Raw genomic sequence first — 27,901 nt, 5'->3', positions numbered from 1 at the left:
AAAGAAACAAAGACAATCTCTTTCGTAAACAAACTGTCATTGGGTGAAAGAATGGGTGCAGAAGGATCCAAGTACCCTCTTGGCAATTTCTTTAAAAAAATTGAAAGATTGCATTTGAAGTAATATTATGGTAAAAGACCTTAAAATAAGCTTTTCTATTCTATTTTTGTTTCTTCAAAATGACCAGAAACAGAGGTCCCCTCATAGATAGTGGAGGACTTTAGCGCCCTGTTGGCCCTGTTAACGTGCGTGTGTGTGTGTGTGTTTGTGTGTGGCAGCAAGAGAGACATTCGATTTGAGGCTTTAGGATCTTAATCTGTGTGTCTGACAGCCTTTACAAAACCTCTGTCGTGTGCATGTGTGTCTGTGTGTGTAGGTTCCATCAGGCCTTAAGATCAGTAGAAAGGTCAGTGCTGAAATGCCAGCAGTCACAGCACCCTGTCTCTCTGTCTGATGTCTGTACGTGTCTGAAGAGCGTCTAACCGACTGTCTGTCTGCTGTTTTGATGAAACCATTTGGAACAACTTTGTCAAATGTTTATTACGGAACATTAAGTTTGCCATGCTGAATCCATTAGCCTACTTATATCTGCAGTCCTATAAAGCTGGGGTACTTTACCTTAAATGAAACTAAACCATTGATTCAGTGATTAAGATATCAGTTATATCCTGTTGAGACAAACTAATTATTAATTAGCCCAAAGTAAAATAAATAAAATAATGCAATAACAATCTATATATTTCGATTTGTTTTCTGCTAAAATATTGCATTTTCTCATTTCCATTCTTACCATTTCTGACATTCATCTGAGACAACACTCAATAATGTTGATAAATGTCAGACTTGTATGTTTTTAGGAGCTTAAATGCTTCCCTCTTCATGGGAAATGTTTAATAAAAAAAAGTCATATTATTTGGGTTTTCACAATGTTCACTCTGTGACACCAATGTATTTCTGAACCAAAATACTGTACTGTTCCTATGAGTGACATCAGTGAAAGGAAATGACACCATATAAGAGTGTTAAGAAGAGAAATGTAAATGCTGTTGAGTCGTGATCTTCTGTTAGTCTTCGGTGTTCATCCAACTTTTCGTCTGGTGCCATAATCAGGTCAGTGTTAATGTGGTTTATAATCAAATACCTGTCAAGCTAATGACATTCCCATCATCATCATCTGTACATATACTTGCATGCTATTAGCATGAGCACAGATTGTAAAAACCCTTTGAGGCAAATTTTTGCTGCTATAAGTCCTCTGAATTAAATGACAAAATATGCTGTTGTCCATGGTCTCCAGAACAACATTTTCTTATCTGACACCTCTATGGTTACAGAGTAACTTAACATCCCCTTAATATCTTATTTTTGCTGACCTCCACTGGCCTAACTTCTGACCTCATGCTGCAGTGATGTACAGGTGTACTCCAGGGTGTGCCAGAACACCATGACATCACAGTTGTCAAAGACGCAAAAGAGCACACATTTGACCGTCCCCAACCCCCGAAACTTCCGACCAGAAGGCAATGAAACATTGCTTTTCATCCTGGTCTTACGTTACTCTTGAAGGTTTGGGGTAAGAGTAGGGTAAAGATCATGGTTTGGGGTAAAATGACTACTTTGTTAAGACTGAAGGGTCTTCATCATCACAGTTACAATAACAGACACTTGGTTATGAAAGGGATAATGCCAGAGGAAGTGTCCATTAGGACCAATTGGACAACGCAGAGGTCAGAACCATGTGACAGGCAGCAGAGGATGGTTGCCTCCACTTGTCAGGCATTATCTCGCTTACACTATGGTCACTCAGTCACCAGTGAAAGAAAATAGAACAGTTAATACATATTTTCATAATTCTCTGGCAACACCTGATTGTTTGACTAATACCTGGACTATCATTACCATCCCATGAGGTTCTTATGCATTGTTCACTGCTCCAGTAAATACTGGAGGGTGAACCACAGATACAGCTCAGTAACAGGAGATAAACTAGCCCACTCAGCTCATAGAACTCTTTGAGTCAGCTATTAGCTAGAAAGCTAGCATTTGCGTACTCATTTTAGATACAAGCTTTCATTGGAACTACTTAGTAGGTGTCCAGTAACTCCTGATAATGGACACCTACTAAGTAGTTCCAGTAAAACTGTCTGCTGTAGGTCAGACTCCAGTATTCACCCAGGCCGTGGACGCCAGCGCTAACTGTTGGTTGAAAAAGAGAAACTGTCTTCAAGTTTGTTGTCACGTCCTCACACTACTTCCTGTGGTCACAACATCTAAGAATCATAACTACTTTGGTCACAAGAAGGTTTCGTCACCTGAATGTAAACATGTCAGTTGAATTTGTCCGTATACTGAAATGATTAATTCTATCATTTTTTAAAGGGACGTCATTAAAGAGGGTCAGGACAGTAAGCAGTAGGCCCACACTTGCTAAACATCAGCATTTCAACATTACATTGTGAGAACGGCTGGCTAAAGTTAGCATTTAGCTCATAGACACACAGAGCCATTAGTGTTGATTCTGATACTACAGCATCCCAAAACAGTTGTTCCTTCACACATCTGTGTTTTAATTAAACATATCTTAAACAATGATAAAAATTAATTTTCAAATGTTTTGCAAAACAACCTGAAGATTAATATTGCTTCATTATCTCTGTGAGGTACACAGAGGTACACCTCGGAGGCTAAAACACCATACCACTTTATGAAATATATCAAAATCACATGTCAAATACATTTAACTTTTAATATATGAATATACTTTTGCACATTGTACTTACACATCATATAGCCTAGAAACAGGCTATAGGCCAGCTATTTACAAAAGAAACTTAGCACCTATATATGTGATAAACAGAAAGGCCTATCAAACTAACACATTATTATTATTATTATTATTATTATTATTATTATTTTTATTATTATCTTACATGAGCAGAAAACATGTATTATCATATGAAACACATCTCCTCGTGTTTCTCAGGATGTCTGAGCTCAGACTGACACCTCTCTCCCTCCGGTGTGTCTGGGCGGCGGGTGTCCTCTCCCTCTGCGTCTCCCCGCGTCCATCAGGACGCAGAGCTCCGCCTCGGATGCTGCTGCTGCTGTTTATCTGATTACCGCGATACAAGAGCTGCGTCTCCTTAAAGCGACACTCCGTCTTAATTAATGAGACTACCGGAGAGAGACGCCGAGGATGCAGATGACGGGAGGGAGCAGCATCCGCCGGCCGCCTCCATCTTCAGCCCGCAGGACGTCGTCGCTTCATTTCACCACCTTGAGGTTATGAATCCGGCTGTAATCTAACCCCGCATGCCTGCAGAAAAACCTCCAGCACCCCTCCTCCCTCCTCTGCTTTCTCTTCTGCGACTCATGGACTGTCAATGCGTCACGCTCGTTCTTCCTGCGCCTTTTCTTCCGCAGACGCGTCGCTGCCTCGTATTTAGGTGATGACATCGGCTGTAAAAACGCGGCCCTCGGCTCCTCACTCCTGCTCCACGCATGGACTCTTTAGTCTTCATGGCTTCTGTTAAAAGCGTCCATAAATCCGCCGTTTGCGCGTCCTCGCTCGCCTGCCCGGCCTTTAGCATTTCTAGGTGCCTGTTCGCCGCCCATGCGTTGCCGCTGCCGCGTAATCGCATCTGCTCTTCCTCCCCACATGGACTCTGAAATCTGCGTGAAGCGCGCGTCGTCTTCGCGTCTACGCCCTCGCTCTGCCGCGGATGCGGTGCGCGTGGGTACTCGCTGTCTCCTCTTCGTGGCCCGTCAGTGATCCTCTGGTCCGGGGGGGCTGGTGCCCGCAGAGAGGCAGGATGGTGCGGATAGCCAGCGCGCTGGGGCTCGTCATGTTCAGCGTGGCACTGCTCATCCTGTCGCTCATCAGCTACGTGTCCATCAAGAAGGACTTCCTGCTCAGCACCCCCAGATACGGACCTAATGGAGGATCCAGGCTGTCCATGTTCCACGCAGGGTTTCGGTGAGTCCAGGCCAGGCTGTAGAGCTGCAGACTGATCAGCTGAGTGTTTGGATTTTATTTTTAAATGGTGCAGATGTGTAGGCCTACATAAACCAGTTTAATGTATAGTTGTCTCCCAATCTTGATTGTTGATGTTTTGAATGAATGTTACATTCTCATAAATGATGTTACTCCTTGATGTGATCAGATGAAGGCCTCTATCTGCTGTCTGAGGACTGACAGCTCACAGACTGAGCACAATTAGCATAATTTATTCAGTACAGGGCCTAAGACATGGTGACACCTCACATAGCTTAATGTTCTTATGGTCTGGGGTTGTGTTTCTATGGACTCACTGTTCCAATAAAAGACAATTGTAAAGCAAAAGCATATAATTAGAACTTTGTGCCACCTGCCTCTGGACTGATCACTGATAATAGATCACTCAGCCAAATCTCAGTTTAATAAGGTTTTTTGACATTCAATGTCAGTTTTAAAAATGGCTTATTTCAACAATATCTGTGTATGGTATACTTTATTGTGCGGGAAAGATTTTTTTTAAAAGTGAACCTTAAATTGTGGATTGTAACAGTACAGTATCTGCACAAAAGTTGTGTGTGCTACACAGCCATCCACCATCCACCTCCACAGTTTTACTGCACTTTGGCCACACTCCACTCTGACCTCAAGCCCTTCACATTTGGGATGAAGTGGAACATGGACTGTGAGCCAGATCCTATCACCCAACATCTGTGGTGGACGTCTCTAATGCTATTATGAATTGAATATGAAACTAAATAAATCTCTGCAGCCAGATATAAAAAAAATCTGAATAAAAAGTGGAAGTGGTGGACGTGTCCATATACTTTTGCCTGTATTGTGTATCAAGTATAGAGTTACCGCCATACTTCACTCTATACCTCAGTAGCAGCATTAATTAAAAAGAAGTACCACTTTGGCTTTAGCTACAGTAGCTCTGTTCTCGTTTGCCATCAACAAGTTGTGAGACGAGCTTCTGGTTACAGATGCCTCGACCCTCTGCTTGAGGTGGGCACAATATGAGAACAGGCACTGACCTCCCTGTAAAAGGGAACGTAGGCTGAAACTGACATGATGTTTTTAGACAGAGGCTTCCGACAGATATAATCTGTGCTGATGTTAAACTCATGTGATACTTCAGGTCAATAACATAGCTAACATTTGATAATTTGTGATAAATATTAAAGGAATAGTTTTACTTTTTGGAAAATGCACTTATCTCAATGTGGTTAGCCTAGCTTAGCTCAAAGACTGGAAGCCAGGGGAACACCAACACTTGGCTCCAACATCTCTAAAACTGACTTTTTATGTAATATGTTGAATCTAAATTTAGATTTAGTCAATGTCATGGTGAGAGAGCAGCAGTGACTTCCTGGAATCTCTGCTGGTAACCTCACAGTGATGACAACAGTCCAGTCCCTGCAGCCAGCAGCTGCTCGCCAAGAAACATTGACAATACATAACTCTCTCTAAGACAGGGGTGTTCACTTAAAAGTCAGAGAGTCTGGAACCTCATAATGCCTAACTGTCATTACAATTCAGTGCCATATAATATATATTAATATATATACAGTATATATATATATATATATATATATATATATGTATAGAAGTAGCCTAGTAGTTGTATCATTTCACATCTTACCACTCTCAACCAACTGTATAAAAACATCTCAACATATCTTAACATCTGAAGTCTTTCTTTCCCACTTTTGCCCCATTCCTCCACTTTCTCTTGTTCAGTGAGAGACGTGAGCTTCAGAGTTTCCTTCAGAGGGCTGTAATGGTGTCAGGGCTTTTCCTCATACAAATGTGTAGATGGTCATTGTGAGCCTGGAATGATATTTTGTTTGAATAGTGCCATACATAGTGGGTGCCTTTGTTTTTGGTGCTCTAAATTTGGATTTGAGTGGGTATGTTTGCTCAAAAGACTTGTGCTTCATCTCACTGTGGCGCTTCACATTGCTGCTTTTAATAATCACCATGGTACCAGAACATATGAGACGTACTGGTTTTGAACCGCTCGTGAACAATGATCTTGTAAGAGTCTTGTTCTTGATTAAAAGCTCTGTTTGCCATACACGTTTGTCTCTTCAGAGCACCCCATGTTAATTACCTCTTCTTTGACTAGCATTTCCTCTGACAGATGTCTCTGACTGTGTGCAGTTTTTCACTCACTCGAGTCACCCCACTTGTCAGAATGCGCTGATTTGATTGGCTAAGTAGCATCACGTGAGATGATTTAAAAAGCATGCAGTTGGTCTGTGGGTGTCCAGGGGGCGCTAAACCAGTATGGTAAAGGCTGTAAAAGCTGCACCAGTTAATATAGAAACGCTCCTATTAAAATAATTATCAGTAATTTACAAAGTCTTGTCAGAGACGCCGTCCAAACTGGACCCGGACCGCGGTCGGCCTATTAGTGACCTCTGCCCAGACCTCAAATTGTCACTTTCACAGTTGTGTTTTTGGAGGAATTAAACAAGTGAGATGCAACATTGTTAAAAATGAGCATTACTGGCACTGGTACTTGTATGTTTGAAATTTGGACAGTCAGGCTAGTTGTTTCCCCTACGTCCAGTAGCAACACCACTACTACACCTACTATTACTGCTGCTGCTACACATAGGTTGCTGTAATAATGACTCTTAAACCCTGAAATCAGTTAGCACGTTTGTGCTTCCAGTTCCCTCGTCTCAAAGTGAGTGGGTTTTTTGAATGGATTTTCAGTTAAAAGCCTGAAATTAGGTCTGTGGTTACCACAGTCTTAAGATATTTACACATTTTGTTCTGCAACGTGAAATACATAAGCAAATGTCCCTGAACTGAATTATAAAGCGCTTCCGTGTCTTAAAAACGGCGGTTGCTAGCAAGTGGCTAAATGAGACTATAGAAGTTGTCGGGGACATCAAACATAAAGACGCTGAACACAGAGACTCATCTACTCATTTGTCCTTCTTTACAGGCCAACTTCAGTTGCAAACTATTCAATCACTTACTTTGCGACTTGTAGATCGGTCAGTGCAGTCTGTTTATAGCCTAACATTAGCTTTTTGCTGCTGAAGATTTAATTTACGCTTAGAAATTTATCAAAGGTGGTGTTCATCTGTGAAGATTATCTTGATGAACAAAACGTGTAAGGATCATAAACTTGTGTTTGACAGAGATTATTTTCTGCAATAATCCAAAATTCAATTCAAAATAGACTCTCTTACTCCTTTTCCTTCTACTCTTCCTCCTTCAGTACTACGAGTCATCCCTACTATGACCACTACTACTATTCCTACTATAACTGCTGCTGCAACTACATACAGCTACTACTAGTGTATACTATCATTTCCACATATTGCTACTGTTTCCTATTGTCCCACTTAGTATACTTGTATTTTGTCTCTTCTATTGCTACTAGAATTCTTAATCCCACTACTCTTGTACTAACTAACAACTAACAACAACTATTAAGTGTTAATTGTTATTTTTACTGGTATAACTGTTGGTATTACTACTACTATTACTAGCAGCTATATGTCAGTTTACATGTAGGCTAAGGTATTTAACGGCTGCCTGAATTCAGAGCGACTGACTGGTGAAGACGAGTCATTTAACATGGAAGAGAGTCAACTTCTGTGCTAAACTAATAAACCTAAAATTGACATCAGCTTCCTCTAACAGACATGATTTTAAACAGACAAAAGCCACTGATACCCCAAATAAAGACGTACTTACTCTTACTGCCACTCCCTCTTCAAAACTTATCCATTATTAAAGAAAAACATCTGATCAAAATATCAGAATCAGTTCAGGTTTTCTAACAGACAGCAAGGATGTTATTAATATATACTGGGTGACACTAATTGACTGATTTAAAAAAAAGGACAACTTTTCCGTGGTAACCTGGTCCAAATGTAGTACATGTCAGTGAGAGTGTGTATCAGCCTGAAGGAAAACAGGGCATCTGTCACTTAATCTCACAGCTGTGAACTAGATCAGCTCATTAACTCACAGCTCTTCTGTCTCCTTCAGTCCATGTACTGCCATGTTTGCAACCAATTTTGCTTGAAAAAGGTTTCAGGAATACATTTTTAAAGTTGATAAAACATGGGCTGAAGGCTATAAACACATTTGTTTCCTTCCATTGTTTGCCTTAGTTTTAACACCAACTTCATTTGTGTTAAAAGAGAATCTGAGAACAGCAGAGTGGTGAGTGTGATGTAACAGTGCTGTTGTCCAACTGATGTACTAGCTTTATGGGGCTCCGGCTCTCAATCAGTAGTTTATTGTTAACAGGACCGTGTGTCTAACCTGGCACGGGAAACTATTTTGGAAAGGGCAGGCACTTACTGTCTTTTGCCTCTATCACGGGCTAACTTCAACCAATCAGGTCAACAGTAGGGGAGTGCCACCACTGGAGGAGTCTGTCAAGAGAAGATTGAAACCTTTTTTCCTCAGGAGAAAAGCCTTCAGTGCTGTTGTTTGCTCTTCTTTCAATAAAGTAATGCGCTCCAGTTCTGATATAACTGATGCTAGCAGCGTCGATGCTAACCTCTTGAGGAGCCACCATTGTTTTCAAATGATTTCAAACAGTCACTTCTCTTGCTGATAATCACACCTGAATGACACCCGTAGCTGCAAGTAGTTCCTCACAGGACGCTTATTGGTCCAAACAAATGTGGTTCCGCCCGAAGTGCATATGTTGGCAAGATGGACTCCTGAGATCACGTGATCTCACAAATCTATCTTTTTATTTTTCATTTTGCCTTTATTTAACCAGGTCGGTCCCGTTGAGACACAATGGTCTCTTTTTCAAGGGAAGCCTGGCCAAGACAGCAGCATAGAAAAGTTGCAACAATCACAAGACACACAAAAATCACACAGCAACAGAGATAAAATACATTTCAAAATAGAAGCAACAGGACTAAAGCTCCGGATTCACATTAAAACAAGAACAAGTGCGGTATGAAGCTGCTCCAATTTCTCTCACACGAGTTTTCAAAGATCCAAGGTCTGGTATCTGCCTCTCAGGGTAACTGTGTGTCTGAGTGCCTCCAGAACTAGTTGAGCTGGTCAGATCCTCAGTGTGTGTTTGTGAGTTGTGTTTACACATGAGCTTAATGCATTTTACTTCATCTGATTCCAGTCCAGGTTTCAGTAGGGTCACTGCAATACAACTCCATGGGAAATTATTCAGTAAATCTCTGTTGTCTGACATGTTGGGTCAGGTTTGGAGTGTGATGCTAAAACCGCGTCATTCTGATGAAGGTTCTGGAGGCCAGTGAGCCGTCCTTGGCTCTGATTTATTGCACGAGAGCTGAATTCATTTTTCTCCCGCCCGCAATCATTTTCCTCTTTGCTCGCCGTCACCACAGGCCAAGGTTATGCTCAGAGTAGATGTGAAGGAGACCGGCATTTTGAAGAAAAAACACTGCTGGTGAACAGATCTAAATTTCCTGCTGTCCTGTTGTGGAGTGAGAGTTTATCATCAGGAACATGGTGGTTGAGGGAAATACTTTGCTGTTGTGCAGCCAGTGGATAGACAGGGTGTTAGACAATCTGATGGTCTCTGATGTGATCTGAAAAATATTGGCCATATAAGAGTGAGAGTATACAAGTAGCTGAAGCATGTCTGGGTGAAGCTTCCTTGGATACATTGGGTTTACAAGCCGGCGCTGCACATCATTGTGCACCTGCTATTCTTTGTAACTACAGTCTTCATCAAGCAAGTCCAGATCCAGGGTAATAAATGGTTAAATGGTAATAAATGGTTAATGGTACTGGACAGGGAAGAATTTTGTTTTGCTATGAGTTAAAATTATACAGAGGTAAAGATCACTTATATGTTGTTACCTACAGTATACTGGCAGGGAAGATCATGTAAAAGTCTTAACTATAGCCATCACTGTGCCAGTGACTTTCTGGTGGCGGTGGTGGTCACCCTAGTGACACTTTTATTCCCTTTCCACCAATGTGAACCAAGTGCTATTAAATATGTAGTTATTTCAACCTGTGAACCCCCAGTTTGCTTTTCCAGGGGCTAGCCTCCGTAGAATCACATCATTATGAGACTGTATACGGCTCTGATTTCCCAGCATCATGGGGAACATGGTGGCAGACTATATCGACTTTGTGCTGCTCCTGGCTTTGCACGCTTACATTGGCATCCAAACATGACTGGTCCAACAGATTTGTGCTGCTCGTCGTGATTGTGTCATGGACTGCAATTATGCTCACAAAGAAAGGCAATTACCTTCCAGATGTTGATTCTTTTGAACCCTGAATGTAAGCTGATAATGTGAGCCTTTGTAAGCCCTAGCCTTTAGCTAGCTAAAAAAGGGGTGTATGAATCTGTACTCGAGCTGCAGGCTTATGCACCATCTTAGTTTATTTCAGATCATCCAATACTTGGTCAGATATTTCACACAAAACCAAAAACATCAACTTAATGGTTGGCACTAAAAGTTAGCATATCACCACAGTCATTAGGATTCATCCACTGGGGACCATGAATGTCTGTACCAAATGTATGACAATCCATCCAATAGTAGCTGTAGGTTGTGACCTTTACAAAACCTTCTGGAAGATGTTTTATTATTCATATAATTGTGTAGTGTACATGAACCCTCTAATGGTCAAGAAAATGATACTTTGCTACTATGATAAATAGTTAAGTTTTATAAAGTTAAGATGACTAAAATTCTTGTTTTGCTAGTTTGTTTTTCACATTTTATCGTAAGTATATTCAGTAATCCAGTGCTGATAGACTATTCGTCTTTAATTGTGCCCAGTTGTTGAAATGTTTGTGTTATTTTGTCAGCACTGGAATGCAACTACAATGATCACTATTCCTCACAATACAAAGTATTTTATTGTTATAAAAATAATGATATAGAGTAAGTATTCAAAATGCATTGTACTTATGCATGCCGGGCCTTTAAAGAGTCTACTTTAGGTAATCCTTTCTTTCAGTTAAATGTCATCTTAAAGTCACTGGTGCTGATTAAGGTAAGAGTGAGTTTGTTTTTTTGTTTTTGTTTCACATTCCTCCTGCAGCGAGAGGCCGCCTCGCAAACCCGACCTGAGGTGAATACAGAGTGCTGACATTTGAATCAAAAACACAAGGATGTGCTCCGTCTATACTTTTTCTTTATATCAATATTTTTATTTTTTCAAATGGAGTCTATCTATCTATCTATCTATCTATCTATCTATCTATCGCCTGACTCTCAGCAACAAACCAAGTGTGAGCAACTTTGTTTGAATTTGTTGAGAGAACCTGCTGGTTTCAATTTTTTATTTTTATTTTAAACCATCAGCATCTTCTGCTTTAGCTGTGATTGGCTGCGTTGAAACCTGCAGCCATCCAACTGGTTGTGTCACGAGCAAGACACAGGACCCTGAATCTTCTCTGAAGCCTTTTGGATGGTGTGGTGTTGGATTTGAAACATCATGAAATAAAGAATTAAGATGAATCCAAAGTGTAAAACAAAACATTTTCTTATTATATTCCGACATTTATCTCAGATGTCCTAACAAAATAGAGTGTCACATGATCTCATTAATACATGATCAAATCACTATATATTTCTATTATGAAGGCAATTTGTAATGGCCAGAATTTTAGTTTCGAACATTCAAAAAATGACATCACCGCAGAGTGGAAAGAAACAATAGTGTTGATTTTATGTTAAAGATGTCTATAGTATGTAGGCTGTTGTGTTGCGGAGATATCGACTGAAGTTAGCATGCTAACCAATTAGCCCTGGCTCAGTCAGAGCTGCTGTAAATCACCTCCTTACTATATCCACTGTTTTTAAACTGACCTGACTCTGACTGAGCTGAGCAGCTCTGCCCGCTGTGACTCCCCCTGTGATCCGAGTTTGTGATCTGGGCAGACTCTAGTCGGCTAATAGCGCGGCCAGCTAAACAGTTAACTGAGCTAATTAGCTAACAAGAGCTAGCTACAGCCAAAGAAAGCTAGCAAAAAGTATATTGAGCAGCAGTTAGCGGTTATGCTGCCCCTGCTGTATGTTTTTGGAGCTACAAATTCTGGCCATTTCTTACACATTGCCCCCTTTAAAGAAGCAGTAATATAGAAGTTTTAAGTTGTATGTCATGATTCTTTAATCTTAATCTTAGTTATTTTCCTCTGCAAACAAGATAATAACTTGCACACATATTAAGGCTGTAAATAATATTTCAGAAACCTGGAATATATTCAAATGTCCAACATTACTACAAAAATCTAAATGAACAGTTGAGAAGTTTTGCTAAAAAGTAAGCTCCTTTCCCAGCTATGGTTTGTAATTAGTCGCTATTTCATGATGATCCTGATTCAGCACTGCACCTCTCCGGCTGAGCCTCGCTGTCCACAAAGATGGCAGATGCTGCAACAACAAAATAAAGCTTCTGGAGGTCTGACTGCATCAGATCCAGGTCAAACAGTATTTACACATACTTTTAAAGGTGTGTTTTAGACTGGCCAGGTATTACAGAGGTGGAGTTTTCCATACAGGACTTTAAAACTTACAGAATGGTGGAATTAATCAGAATTCTGAATTGTCCTCATGGAGTCAACTCCACCTTTCTTGTTCTTCATGCAAGATGGACCAAACTTAAATTTACATGCAAATACTATTTGACCAGTTTGTCTGTCATAGCAGAGTCTTGACCTGAAACCTTGACATTTTGATGTTTAGTCAAAGGCAGAAGAACAGTATTAAAGAGGCAAGTTCTCTCTTTAAACCATCTTTCAACATTGTGGAAAGTCACTCTTGTTTCTTGTCAGAGTCAGATGGGAACATCGGTTTCATCTCTGTGTGTCCAGTACAAAGAGAGATCCAGAATGCCTTTTGCCTGGCTCACCAGAAAGACAAATGAAAACTGCCTGCTTAAATCCACCAAGAGGGGAAAAAGAGACTCCACAGCTGTTTGTTATTTGTTGTATCTTATTAGATAGCTAGCTAGCTAGAACTAGAGTTTAACTAAGGCATCTTGAGTTTACATGCTTTACACCACGGCAGACATTTTGACTTGTCAAAGCAGGAAAAGCACAGGTGGAATTTATAACATTAATGATGGTTTCATCCTATTTAGGTGAGCTAGTTCCAGAGCTCTGGTGTTGTGCCTGTGTACTTACTGTCATGGCTTATTGGGACACTTAATAGGATGTAGCCCTCATTAAAAGTGTTGCTCACACCTGTGCTTTTGCTGCTTTGACAAGTCAAAATGTCTGCTGTGAAAAGGATATCTAAAACGAACTGAAAGGTTCCAGACTGACACGGATTTGCGAATCCCAGGCTACATCTGATGTTTTCTTTCTCCCACCTTGAAAGACACTAAGAGTTCTTACCACCCAGTCAATTTTTACTTTCAACTTTATCAGTCTGTCAGTGTTTTTTCAATTAACAAGTCAGTGATGGATGACACCGACAACTATTTTCTCAAATGACTCTGGGTGAGACATAAGCATTGCTTTTCCAGGACATGTGGACTCAATACTGTTCTGGTGTGCAGAGTCTACCAAGAGACAGCTCAAATGCATTAAAAATGTCAAGGTTTCCATGCAAAAATCAGGATTTAGAATATCCTTCAAAGTAAAATAGCAAATCTCTGGGTTATTATTGGTATTAATATTGAAAGAGTTGAGGCTTCTTGCACTGCAAAAACAGTGTTCATCTTATCAAGTACATTGACCTCATGTTACCAGCAGGTGACATCATTCGATTTCTCATACAGTCTTGAAAAGCAGGAAACAAGGCATGAGTTCAAACTGTGGAAAGTTGTTTCAAAACCAAGCTGAAAGGATAATTACTACATGCAACCAAATCTTCACATCCAAAGTCTCAAATTTACTATGAATAACTTGCTAAGATGGACAGAATTTCTGCAACAGTTTGGCCTTACTGCTCATCAGTACACTGGGATGGTTTTATTCTTGATTTCAAAGAGGCTGAAGGCTGCTTTTACACTGAGCTGATAGTGTAAATGAAACTGGCTGAATCTGTTTATTAATGCAGCTGGTTCCCTAATGGAATGAAATGTTCTCAAACACTTGCACATTTCAGTCAGCTTTTCTTGGGGGCATTTTAGTTTTGTGGAGACAGTGGTCCTGAGAGAGATAAAGACAACCTAGACGAAGCTCTTTAGAGAACAATTTTGATTTATTAAATTTTTTAAATTTTTATAGAAATCATTTCTACATCAAGAAACACTTGCAGTCAGATGATCTCTCTCAAAGTTTCAAGGTATTTCCACACATAGGTGTAAGATATCTAAACAAAGCCAAGCAAGTAGTTATTAAATCTTTTCATGCAGTGAAAAAAATGAATGGATGAACTCAATACTTTCATTTTCTCTTTGTAAGAAACATGAAAAACAAAATAGTGTGACATTTTATCTCAGATTTGTTATAGAGGTTTACTTTACAAAATTTATGCTTGTGTATTTTTGACATTTTGCAAACCTAATTGGTTTCAGTAATTTGACTAGATAAACAATAGCTTGTTTACAACTTCTCTGATTGCCTGACTGCTTTCGTTTACTGGCCTGTCAGAAATATTCTCCTGTAATTGTTTTGAATGCATAATATTTTGCACTACCCACAAACCTTTTTTTAAAAGGGCTAAAATGCTCCTCAAAACATCTTGAAGTGCAAGTGGATGAAGCCGAATTTCTCCAAAGCCTGAGCTAACCCCCGTGTCTCCATGTCCTCCTCCTCCTTGTCTGTGTAGCTCCCAGCTGGCGATGAAGTATCTGGATCCAGCTTTCTCTCCTCTGACCAGCGCTCTCAGCGAGGACCTGCAGAACTCCTCGAGATGGAGCTACAACAGCACTGCTTTTATACAACTGAAGTACGTTACACACACACGCACATGCGTGTACACACACACACACGCACACACACACACACACACGCACACACACACACACACACACACACACACACACACACACACACACACACACACACACACACACACACACACACACATTCTCTCTCTTTCTGTGGACTTTGTGATGGTCCTGAAAGCTCACTGTGGTTTAAGCAGTGAGCACCAGCGGTGAAATGCCTGCGTTTCTTTTCCGTGAGCAAAAAGCACTTCAATATCATAGTAACAAAAGATGAGGCCTGGAACATTTTACAGAAAAAGTGTTGAAACCAGTTGGCTTGTGGTGTTGTTGGCTTTAGAGTTGGGGTTCAAAAGCATTTTACTGAATCTGAATTGGATCTGAGAACCAGAAGACGTGCAGTGGTAGCGACCTGTCAGTCACAAGGTAGACTATCAAAAAAAAACTAAAACAATGTGCAGATATTATTCATTCTGACTTACGGATACTTACAGTAAGGAAGCTGTAATGAACAACAAGCTCAACAAACAACGACTCAACAAGCTGATCAGGAAGGCCAGTGACGTTGTGGGGGTGCAGCTGGACACTTTGACAGCAGTGTCAGACAGGAGGATGCTGTCCAAGTTGCGGGCAATACTGCTGTATGACTTTCACCCTCTCCGCAACGCTCTGGTCAAACAGAGGAGCACCTTCAGCCAGAGACTAATTGCTCCGAAATGCAACACTGAGTGCCACAGGAAGTCATTCCTACCTGTGGCCATTAAACTTTACAACTCCTCCCTCTGATCGGACTCAAATGGCTATATATATATATATATTTATATATTTATATATATGTGTATCTATGTATATTTCACATATACCATATTTTTTATTGCACTGTATACACTTGCACTTTATTATTCTATTTTATTTTATTTTATTTGTTGTCTACTTTACTATTGCATTTATATCTATATCTCTTGTTCCATTCATGCTGTATTTTATCTCTACTTTGCACGGAGCAAAAAACTAAATCAATTTCCCCCCAGGGATTAATAAAGTATTCTGATTCTGAATAAAAATGTCTTTTTTGCCTTGCAGAAAGGAGATTACTCAGTACATTGACATCCCCCACAACTTCTCACTGACACGAGGCTCAGTCCGAGTCGGACAGCTGATGCACTATGACTATTCCAGCCACAAATACGTCTTCTCCATTGGCGAGAACTTCCGCTCCCTCCTCCCTGAGGTCTCGCCAATCCTCAACAAGCACTACAATGTCTGCGCCGTGATCGGCAACAGCGGCATCCTCACCGGCTCGCGCTGTGGCCCCCAGATTGAGAAGTTTGACTTTGTCTTCCGTTGCAACTTCGCGCCAACTGAGATCTTTAAGAAGGACGTTGGACGACGGACCAACATGACAACCTTTAACCCCAGTATCCTGGAGAAATACTATAACAATTTACTGACTGTGCAGGACAGGAACAACTTCTTCCTGAGTTTGAAGAAGCTGGACGGTGCCATCCTGTGGATCCCAGCATTTTTCTTCCACACGTCAGCCACAGTGACGAGGACGCTGGTCGATTTCTTTGTGGAACATCGAGGTCAGCTGAAGGTCCAGCTGGCCTGGCCCGGAAACATCATGCAGTATATCAACAAGTAAGACACACTGAAACACTGCAGTACATTTACAACAAAGACCCCATCTCCACCTGATAACAACCTGTGATCTGTGGCTGGATATGTTATCTGAAATGTATTCCAACAGTGTGATCAGATCTCAATATACGAATAAGGTAAGTGGAGCCAGCAGGCTTGTCAATTAATAAGGCGTGTCCCAAGTCTGGGGGCGTATGCAGGAGGGTCCACTTGGTCCGCATGGCATGAATTTCATCATCAGAGAGAGTAGGAGTAAGCTCTGATCGTACAGCCGCATACAGCCAAATTGTTATGAGTGCGTAGATGTGTCCACGTGGCCACTACGTTGTCGAAAGCTATGAAATACGCCTGCGCATGTGTGGAATGCATCCTCAAAGTGGACTCCAAAAAGTAGTATAAACTAAGGGTGTCACAATTTCCACCCCTGCTTACTTGCAAGTCCAAAGGGAAAAAAATCACTTAAAAGACCACAGTAGTCTCCAGCTGCACTTCCAGACACTTGTCCTGTTTGCACTAAGACAATCAACTGACTGTGCTGGAGAAAAATGGACCATACCAGAGGAAACTGTGTTGTTGTCAGAGGTGTTGGATTTATTTACTTTTTCAGAGATCTTTTATTGATTTGTTTGGAAAGAGGGTTTACTCTGGACAGATTTGAGGAACCAAACTTGAACTCTGGAATCTTTATTTTAAGTGAATATTATTCAAAAACTAAACTTCAAACCCTAACCTGCAAAAAGCCACCAGGATAAAGTAAAACTGCTGTGAAATACCTTTTAGAAGAATTTGAAAATGTGAATGTCTGTCTGTTGATCTCTACAGACCAAATAGTCTAAGAATGTCATAGCAGTCAGTGCTGAACAAAGTTTCAGTTGAATTGAATCGTGTTTTTAAAATCAAAAGTCAATCAAATCATGGATTTGGTGAATTGTGACAACCCTAGTATTAACAGAACTACTACATGTCCGTGGTGTCTGCAGATGTCCGTGTTTGCGTCCGTTTGGGAGAATATTCCAGCCCTTAATGTTCCTTTTACTAAAAAAGGCTTGTCTTCTCCAGCTTAAAAAATGCATTGGTCTGAATAGTTAGGGTTAAAAATATTTAGTTTCACTTCTAAAAGAGGCTCAGTAGTTTCCTAAAACAGCTGGGCACTGCACTTTTTAGCTAACATTAGTCAAACAGGAGGTAATATTTTGCATTTGTTGAGGACTATTTTCAGTGGTGGATTGATACATATTTGGTGTTCTAGTGTTTCCAGCTGCAGGACTGTGATTGTGAGAGTGGGGCAAAACATGTACATGCTAATGAAGGAGCATGTCAATAGTGTGGCTCACTGATGTGTTTTTAATAGTTTTTGACCAATAATGGAGCTCTATGGCTCCATGGTTGGGTGTTGACCTTTCATGACATTAATTGATGATTTTAATGCCCAACCCTGTTTCCTAAACATTATGCTTCATTACTCCTCTGTGGTTTGTGCTGAATACATTTTTGAACATCATTTTTGATCCAATTATGTTTCTGGCAACAGATTTTCCAGTGCAGAGTGTTTTGTATGTACAGTAGGTTGCATACAAGTGGTCGGCAGACAGTTGATTGTTTTTTTCAGACTCCTGTGCCTCTTAGTGATTTTCTGCTTGTCAAGCAGGACTCACACACAATCAGGCCCCATTTACACCAGGTCAGGATGGTTAGTGCTGTCTCCTAAAGCAGGTGTACCATGTGTCAGGACCTGTCAGACTGCCCATCTAGTTCTCTTTTTCTTTATGTGTCTCTGTGTTTAAAATGTCAACGTGTATCTCTGTCCTATTTGTAGTAGTTTGTGGAAACTAACGTGTGGTTGTATTGTATTGAGCTTTGCTCTATATGGCAAAGAGGAGATTTAGGCTCCAAAGCCGGATTATAAGGAAACAGCTATTTAGTGAAAGGTATGGCACAGAGCTGTAGCTGTGTGTGTGGAGAAGGATTTAGGTCTGGTGCTTAGTGTTGTGGCAGCAGAAAAGGCTGTTCGTACAGTACCCTAATCTTCACCAATCCCATTAAAACTACCTGCTCTGGAAGAATTACCACGTTTAAGCAGCTCAGACAGCTTTCAGCACCTCAAGGACTCTTGGAAATGCTTTTGTGGCAGCCAGTGTGGAGAGTTCCCCCTCTGTGATGCTGCAGAGCAAGACTATCTGATCAGATTAGGGTTTTTTTTTTTTATCTAATAATGTGAAGTCACTGATATCAAAAAAAGTTAATTCTGTTTTTTTTGAGAATTACATATAGAAATGTTAGTTTTTATGAAATCTAAGTATGTGTACATTCATTTGTCACACAAACAAATACATACAGTACCTGGGCTTAATCTAATTCATGCACTGTTTTTATTGTTTCGCAAAAAAGAATAAAAACAAGATGGAGTTGCTTATTGTTAGGACTGACTGAATCTAAAATTGATGACGATGTGATTTCTGCAGGGTCTATACCAAACAAGCATGTTCCCTGATGTCTGGAGAATATAAATTATAGGCTGAGGCTCTGTTGCACCCCAATACCTTATTTATAATATTATGTTGTGACACATTATACCTTTATCAAAACCTTGCAGCTCATACAATTTGGATATTACATCAGGCCACATCATGATTTCGATATATTTTAATAAATTGTTCAGCCCTACTTTTGGCTTAATAGCTCACAAATTTAGCAGGATGTAGATTTTCACAGCACTAATTCCATCAGTGCAATGACAGAGACATGTCATACTCACCACTCTTCGTTGGTTTTTCAAACCAAACCATTCCCACTCCCACTCACTCATGGAGTGCACTCTGTTTGTAGTTACACTCACAGCTGAGTGAAGCACCCTTCATTAAGCTGTAGAGCAGCGGCAAGCTTTGAGACAAACTTCCCTCTCTCCAGTGGAAACCTAGGGAAGAAACTTAAGTTGTTAAGTTCTGTGACAATATTAAATGTCTACTGTATCTTAGTTTGAGCTGGTTATGTTTGTAAGGAGCGTTGTCCAGAAGGGTGTAGTATTATTTGTTTAAGTACCGGAGCGTGATGCGTGTGGGAGGGCATGCACACACACAGTTACAGTACATCATGGCTCATTTTGAAGGTCAAGTAACCGCTAAGTTTACATTTATTAGGGGTGTGCATCGCTCCCTTATCAGACGATCCGATACTTATCTAGATAAATGAGCTACGATACGATTCAGGGACAATTCTTTTTATTATGGAACGATTCGATATGATTAGATTCCGATTTGGTACGATTCGATTCGATTCGATCCAATCCAGTTACGATAAGAAACAATCCGATACAATTCTTTGCTTCATGTAGACATTCATTTTCATTATAAATGAGAATAAGCCAATTCTATAAAAGTGGCATTGCTTACCTTCAAATAGATATTTCAGAAGACCAGGGAATCCTATGCATTGTCTTACTATTATGTATATCTTTATCTCAATCTGCTTATACCTCAGTGTATAAAAACACACCTGTTTCATCCTGGATCTGAGGAAAAACTATCCTGTTGTCTGGATCTCCATGAGTAGGGTCTCTCTGAGCTGGATCTGTCTGCATTGGACCTCTCTGAACTGGATGTCCCTGACTGTCTGTATCCTCTGCTTCCTAATAATCGGTGTATGAAATCACACCTATGAATAACAATCAGACAAATGTTTACTACTGATAACAAACTCAAAAGTTGGATTAACTTAATAGTGTGCACTGTGCAGCAACTGTCAGTAGACAGTAAACAGTGTGCAGTATGGTTCAGTTCAGTACATAATGTCAGTAGACAATGGCAGTTATTAATGTGCAGTTATACCAGCAGTCACAGAATACAGCTAATGATAGCAACACGTTCAAAAGCAGACAGGTCGTAAGTCCTTAGCAATAAAATGCGCTATAGACGCCGTGATTACCTTAGACCTCACCCAGTTGTGACTAAATTGTGGCTAGAAAAAGTGTTTGTCTCTGTCTTTTGTGTTCTTGCTAGTGCTAGCTTTACTAGCATCCTCATCATCTGCACAGGTTGCGCCATGCCGTCTCACCAGGTGAACGCTAAGATACGTGCTACCACTGTACTTAAACACTGCTCTACAGAGCCAAAGTAGTTTTTTGTCTACTTTACATCAAATCCTTCAAATCCAGGCTCCTTCCAGGCTTTTGATTTTAGATTTGACATTGTAAATCTTGTCGGCGTTGTCGGACATGGTGCTTTTTTTTCCTTGGAAACGCTACGCTAATGTTTCTGTGCCGCATCTTGCGAGAGTCTCATGCTGACCTCTGAACTTTTACAAGAATTTGAAGACGCTGTGAGGAAGTAGTAGAATAAAAGCTTCACTCAACCAAGCCCCCAGGAAGTGGGTCAGGGTTTGAAGCCAATTTTCATAGTGGCCGAACCGTGTAACTACAGCGTAGAATGATTGCATTCACACTTGTTAAATTATAATTTTATAACTAACTCGTTTTAGCTGTTCCAAAAAATCAAAGGATGTTTTGCTGCCTCTTCGTCGTTAAGAATTATTGTTAGCTCGTTATACATGGGAAAAAAATAATTCACAAAGACCACCGGCATCCTTTAAGGTGGAACATTTCCTTGCATGTTACTCAAAGCATGAGTGAATCAGTCAGCACACCTTGAATGTCAATATGACATCTTTGACCATTCTGTTTGTTTTTTGTTGTCGAGTATTTTTTTGGCCCTCTTTCAAGACAGATGCTTGAGTGATAATTGGATCTTCAAGTGCTCAAATTATAGTATTTGATTTTCAACCAGATCATGCAAACTGAACGTTTTATTTCCTCACTTCCTCACAGAAAAATAGTGGCAGAGCAGTGCTCTGGCGTGCCCGGCAGCACTATACCTATGGTCATCCATGACATTGCACATGATCAGTAAAGGTACGTGTCCACAGGGGCATCATTTGATGCGAGGGCACGTGACGTTTCCCAACTTTGCAAGCCTGTCCAAAACAGGCTACACCCTCCGACAACTATGCAAACACTCATTGGCTGCACTTGATTGGACGAACGCCACTAATGGACTGCTGCTCGAGGATTTCCAACCAGACCAACTTCTGCAGCTCGTTTATGTAACATAAGAAAAAGTTTCTAAATACATTTTAGACAAGAAATAAGCCATGCAGTTGCAGAAGCTGTCTTCATTTTAACTCGACAATGTTTAGTTCTTATAGTGTTTCACAAGTTTCCGGAGTCAATGCAGTGGACGGATTTGCATAAAGTAGCCAGAATACAACTTAATGCAAAATAGGAGTGGGAAATGCGTCGCCCCGTCTCTCATTAAGCTATGCTCCACTACCAAAAATCATTGCACGTCTTTCTACTTAGACAATGTATGGGGATCCAGTGGACACGTACCTTAAGTCGGCTTTGATATCGACTCTGTTGTAGCGTTTTAAAAACCCACTTTTTGGTTTGTGATGGCACCTAATCTTGCAGATACTCGATGTGGACACACAAACAAGTGGAATTGGGTAAAGGGTGTAGAGGGTTTGTTTGAGAGTGGCACTACTATGACTACTACTTAAAATCCTACCAGAAAATTGAGAAATGATCCTCACTGAGCTGCAGGAAGGCTTTTATTGTTAAAAATCTAGACAGCAAGTGTTGAGTTTCACTGACATTAGCTCAAAAGTGATCAAAAATGGCTGAGTAGAAGCGATCTGAGTTAATTAGGCGAAGACTTCTTTTAGAGCAGTGAAACTATGTGAGTGTTTCAGGTTTTTGCAAAAAGGAACCAAATGCTAGACTCCAGGAAGGCAGACACTAGAAACAGAAAGTGAGCTTTAATGATGATAAGCTGAATCCAAAAACAAAGAAAACAGGCAAGCAAATCCAAGAACTAAGGAAATACAGAAGCACATAAACTAAACTCATATTTAAAAAATAACAAAAAACTAAGAAGCGCAGGTTACACAGGCTGAAAATGCAGATGACACAAGGACTGAAAGAGGGAAGCACATCAACTAAATACACAAGGACTGACAATCAGGGACAGGTGAAACAAATTGGGGCAATCACAAAGGTGGGAAAGAGACACAGAAAGGAAGTGAAACAAAGTATAACATGTATGAAGAGACTCTTTGACTAAAAACAGGATGCAAATAACCCAAAACCATGACAGAGCGGCGAGTATGACATGACTGTTGTACTGATGGAATTAGTGCTGTGTTATGTATTAAATGAAATAACAGGTAAACATGGAGGAAATTAAAACAAAAAGAGATCAGAAGATACAAATGCTTCTTACTAAAATATAATAATGCTGGGAAAATACAAATAAAGGTCTGTCTCTAATATAAGCCTGTTTTAAATAAAGGGTTGTTCCCTCTGCAGAGAGAACCTGAACCCTCTGCATTTAACAAATTGCCTTTTTCGAGCTAACACAAGTTCCAAAAATCATGACCTGAGAAAAGAAATGAAATTAAGTCATGTAAACCCCTAATCAATGAAAACTAAGCAAACTAGCTGCAGAGTCAACATTAAAGGGTTGCATTCAGGTGTTTTACATTGAGTGACTTAAACTCCACATATTTTGAAAAATGTAAGACTCTTTTAATACATAATTGTTTTTTTTACTTGTGCTCAATAGCTACTGGAAAACAAAGCAGCTGTCGCCGAAGCGCCTGAGCACTGGCATCCTGATGTACACACTGGCATCCTCCATGTGCGACCAGATCCACCTGTACGGCTTCTGGCCCTTTGGCTGGGATCCAAACACGGGTAAGGAGTTGCCGTACCACTACTACGACAAGAAGGGCACCAAGTTCACCACCAAATGGCAGGAGTCCCATCAGCTGCCTGCTGAGTTCAAACTCCTCTATAAGATGCACACGCAGGGACTGCTGAAACTCAGCCTCTCCCACTGCGCTTAGGCCTTAAAGTGCAGCAGGTACAGCACTTTGCGAACATTTCCACAGGCCATAGATATCAAGATGACGAGGCAGACAAGGGAAGGATTCATGTTCTTTTGCCAAAAGCAAAATCCTGGCTTTATTACTGAGTTGGTTCAGTGGGTACTTAAACTGTTTTTAGTCTAAGATCCCCAAGCAAAAACCCATAATCCTGAGCTTAAGATGAACCATTTGTGCAAACCACAACAGCTCAAGAAACAAGGACTCTATTCATTTCTTCCAGAATTTGAAGGACTGCATTTAATTTTTTGGAAAAGGTGGCTGCAGCTGGACTTACAGGCAGCGTTGTTCTTCAGCATTATATCACAACCTTGAATTGCTTCATGGTGTTTTTATCTCTCATCACTCTTGGCACTACAGCTACAGATCAGCAGATTGACTGTTTAAAGGCAAGGCTGTGTTCAGGCCGATATCAGCACTTCATTAAAGATGGCAGATCCCATCTTTTCCATTTCAATGAGACTACTGTTTTGATGCAGCTTGGGTCCAGATGCAGAGGGCCATGGCAAAAAAATTTGTGCACATTTCTCGTAGATTGAATTATAGAGAAAATGATTGTCATTGATCATTTAAATGAGTTGAATGAGCCTTCATTTAATGAATCTGTTACTCAAACTGGTTATCCTGGATTGTACATCATTGTGTCACTAGTATCTGAAGCAAGACATGACCGCCAACATTGGGCCTTGCGTTTTTTTAACGCAGTGCTGCTTCTGGTCTTAGCGCTTTGGAAGACAGCAATGTGGTTATTCATAGTTTGACAACAGTGGCAGAGTTACCTAAACATTTCTTATGCTGGGATCAGACTACACAGGCTCAATCCCATTTCCAATTTTTACCCTTACCCCACATTGTCGAGGGCCCACTTGTCCCTCACAACAGAGTTACAAGGAGTAGTGGATGAAATTTCCCACTTTGAAATGGGACAACCCTTCAAGGCCCTGATATGTCATCAGTTGTCATCATTGGCGTTTATGTAAACAGACATGACTGGACATTTCCAATATGCTCCACTGTGGTGATTTCTCTTACTGTGGGAATCCTGATAGGGAAAGACAAGCAGGGACACTCACAATTTGTTCACAACTTTATGCTATCAATCAAGTCATCTAATAAAAAGGAACATTGCTTCGTTACTTGGGCACTAGAAGTGCTTTATAGGCTGCCATTAGCAACCCATGCTCCTACCCTGCCAGTCTGCATTATTGATATACGTGAAAATGCAAAAATGACTGTTGTGCACAGATCAGCAACAACAATGAAACATTAGCAAGCTAGCTAATTAGCTACTGAGACATCAGCGAGCTAGTAGCCATTGTTTTATATGATTATTGTTTTGCCTCTCTATCCCAACAAGAATCAGGACGACCTACCCCTAGGCTCGAATGCTCAAAATGGAAGGGTAGAGATAAATGGGAGGGGCAATGCTTGTATTGGGATTGGACTTTTCTAGATAGTCACTATGTCACATAAGGCTAGTCATAAACTATCTTGTCTTTCGCATCTTAAATGTCATACAGGTGATCCATCAGGCGGTTCCAGGGATCAACTTCACTGTTCCACCTGTAAGCATCATAGTAACACTATGATACACTCCCTCCAATTTCCCATCTTGTCAAACACTAGATGAAAGAAGGCAGAAAACATTGTTCTGTTCTTTTTGTCAGGACATTTTTAGATGTCCCAGATGCTACATCAATTGTCTTTCACACTGCAACGGATAAAACTAGCAACTGTTATATCCTACGGTCAGTTTTGTTCCCCACCTCCCATGTCTGTTGGGTTGGGACATTATTGGGACGATTTTATGTAGTCTGATCCCAGAAAGAACAGAAAGAGCAGTTTTACGAGTAAATCTAAATCTTGTCAGTCACTTCAGTCAGGAAAAGAAAGAGACTTGGGTTTCATCTTCACTGTTGAATGCGAAAACATTTGGACCTACCAAATGAACAGTCTTAAGTACTAAATAATCAGTACTTTTTGGTTAGCAATTGATTATTTAACAGCTAAGAACAGGGCAGTAGAAAGTACCATTGATACACTCAGTGATAGACTTAAACAAATCAATTAATTTTAAGCATGCAGAAGAATCTCTTATACAATTTACAATGAGTGCAAAATTAATTTAAATTAACTATTGATTAGTCACTTGCATAGTCATTAACTCATTGGTCTATATAAACTATTGATCTTAATTTTTTCCCTAAAGCTCCATTCCCTGAATTTTTGGACACAGTCCAAGTTGAAGATGCAACATTGACACATTAACAGCTTATAGAGTTGTTTCAGCTAATGTGTAAACAAGCCCTCTTTTTAGACATGAAGCAGACAGAGAGTGACATCGTCATGATTTCAGTTGTTTTTGTGTCCACCCGATGAATGTAAGTCACTTTCACTCTCTTTTAGCTCCAGTTTGGTCCCCATCACCTCCTGAGAACAATACCTGGCTCGATAGCTGCTAAATTCTCTTCTTTCTTCACCAGCAAGTCGCTAATTCTGTCTGCCATTTGGTGCTGGGAAAGTAGTGTGCATTGGCTTTATTAGAGCTTGTTTGCTTGAAATGAGGTTTATACAGTTTAACACTATTTTCCAGCAACAACTAGCACAACCATAATGTGCAAAGAAATAAGACTGAGTCAAGTTGTGCATCCCTGAGACATCTTTAATGTCTCAAATAAGGTCTGTGGTTAGCATAAGCTCAAGATTTTCATGAAGATTTTCATGTTTTGTTCTATGACATGTAAATTGAATTTAAAATTAGTTTGGTTGAAGAGAAAAAAAACGTATTTCTTTTAAAATTGCTTTATTGTAAATCCTTAAAATGCTCTATAAAATTGCATTATCAATTGTTGTGGCAGGATTATGAATATAAAGGAGACAGTGACAAGAGGCAACTCTGGGCTCCTGCTATACCCCATCCACCCTGACCTATTCACCCTTACTTTCTGCCTTGCTACACAAAGGGCACACTTCTTCCTGCATTGGAACTGCAGATTGGCATTGGGCATAAACTACAGTATGCTTTGCAAAGTGAATATGAACAGAATTCTTAGATAAACTGGGCTTGAAAGGGAATATAGATGACCTAATCACAAATATTAACCTTTAAACAAAAATAAGGGGACATATGCTGGAGAGCATTGCTTTCATGTTGAAAAGAATATAATAATAATCATTCTAAAGTGACTATCAGATGTTTCATTTGTTAAGAAAGAAAAGACCTTGAACTGGAGTCCCACTTCACACTTTGTTTAATATGTCCATCATGAGACAATGTGAGACAAGTGGAACCTTAGATAGTAAAAAACAAGCAAGATATTCTCGTAGCCATGAATTATTTGCATATTATACATAAACAATACAAATCGTTTGGTTCATTACCTCAGTCCTTCTGTTCATAACAGTACTGTAGCTTTCATCAACATTTTAAGGGAGTTAAGATTGAATGAAATTATTTGGCTAGAGTAAGTTATGGTTTTGAATACTAATAATTAATGGCAAAATACATCCGGGTTGAGTTAAGAGTTTTTTGTAGATTTGGGGACAAATATTTTGGCCCTCTTGGCATTGCATACTGTGCTTTTGTCAACTCAGGTTTTTGTGAATGGGTACAGTTATACAAAATACATGTATGGCTTCTTCGGTCTGTGTTTGTGTGTTTATGGAGGCATTTTTGTGTGTTTTGTGGTATGTTAATGTTTTTCAAGTCCATCATGTTTGTGTCATTTGTAGTTAATTAGTATTACTAATTTGAAATGCTCTGTGATCTCTGTTGTATTTTTGTTGCTACATAATTTCATCATGTCCTGAAGTGTCCAGATTGTTCCAGTCATTGCAATTTGGTATTTGCATTTGGGCATTCTCCTGAAAGAAGCATAAATAAACTCCCCGGAGGCAAGTGTTGTGGTAGTTAAAGCCAGCTCTTCACTGAGGAACTGTTACGAATAGTCAGTCAAACACCTTGGCCACCAAGCCACCAAAAATGAAAATGTGAATTTGTTACATGTGGAACACCATGTGGTAACTTGGTAAATTAAGTCATTTTCATCTGGTTTTTAGGCATATCAAATGTCAAGTGGTATATCTGGAATGTGCATTTATTTGCAAGGGAGTGACTCTTGAGTGTTTTTTTTTTCATGTGTTTTCATATTTGCTGCAAAATGTTAAGACAATGAAACTGGGACTATTTTTGTAATGTGTATGCGGATTTTAGCTGTCTTGCATTCTTCTTTTTTAAATATATATATTTTGGTCTTCTACAATTTCATTCCAACATGATATATCTATGACTTGAAATGTGATATTTTCAGGACTTTGACGAAAAGATTGTGGGCGTGAAGGTTAAATCACTATTTAATAAATAGTAGTAATAATGTTATTTTTTGACTTGAGCACATTACAACTTTTTAAGGTCAATAGGATGTACCGTTATATCATTTTGGTCTTCTTTTGTCACTTTTTATTTGTGTTTTATAAATACCATAAAAC

At 40.0% G+C, this 27,901-nt stretch overlaps 1 protein-coding gene across 2 annotated transcripts; it reads left to right on the top strand.

Annotated features, from left to right (window-relative positions):
• Positions 1–884: 884 nt before the first annotated feature.
• st8sia3 (ST8 alpha-N-acetyl-neuraminide alpha-2,8-sialyltransferase 3) lies at positions 885–27,901 on the top strand. 2 transcript variants are annotated; one of them, XM_084383220.1, is made up of 5 exons: positions 885–3,976; positions 11,039–11,068; positions 14,719–14,838; positions 15,920–16,477; positions 23,092–27,901. In XM_084383220.1, the coding sequence occupies exons 1-5, from the start codon at positions 3,723–3,725 to the stop codon at positions 23,372–23,374; spliced, it is 1,245 nt and encodes a 414-aa protein (XP_084239346.1). In that variant the 5' UTR covers positions 885–3,722; the 3' UTR covers positions 23,375–27,901. The 2 variants fall into 2 exon arrangements, with proteins under 2 accessions (XP_084239346.1, XP_084239347.1); XM_084383221.1 differs by lacking the exon at positions 11,039–11,068 and having other exon boundaries at positions 887–3,976.

This window comes from Pagrus pagrus, assembly GCF_965226575.1.
Source record: "Pagrus pagrus genome assembly, chromosome: 19".
Classification (NCBI taxonomy): Eukaryota; Metazoa; Chordata; class Actinopteri; order Spariformes; family Sparidae; genus Pagrus; species Pagrus pagrus.
This window is presented reverse-complemented; position numbering and strand designations above follow the sequence as displayed.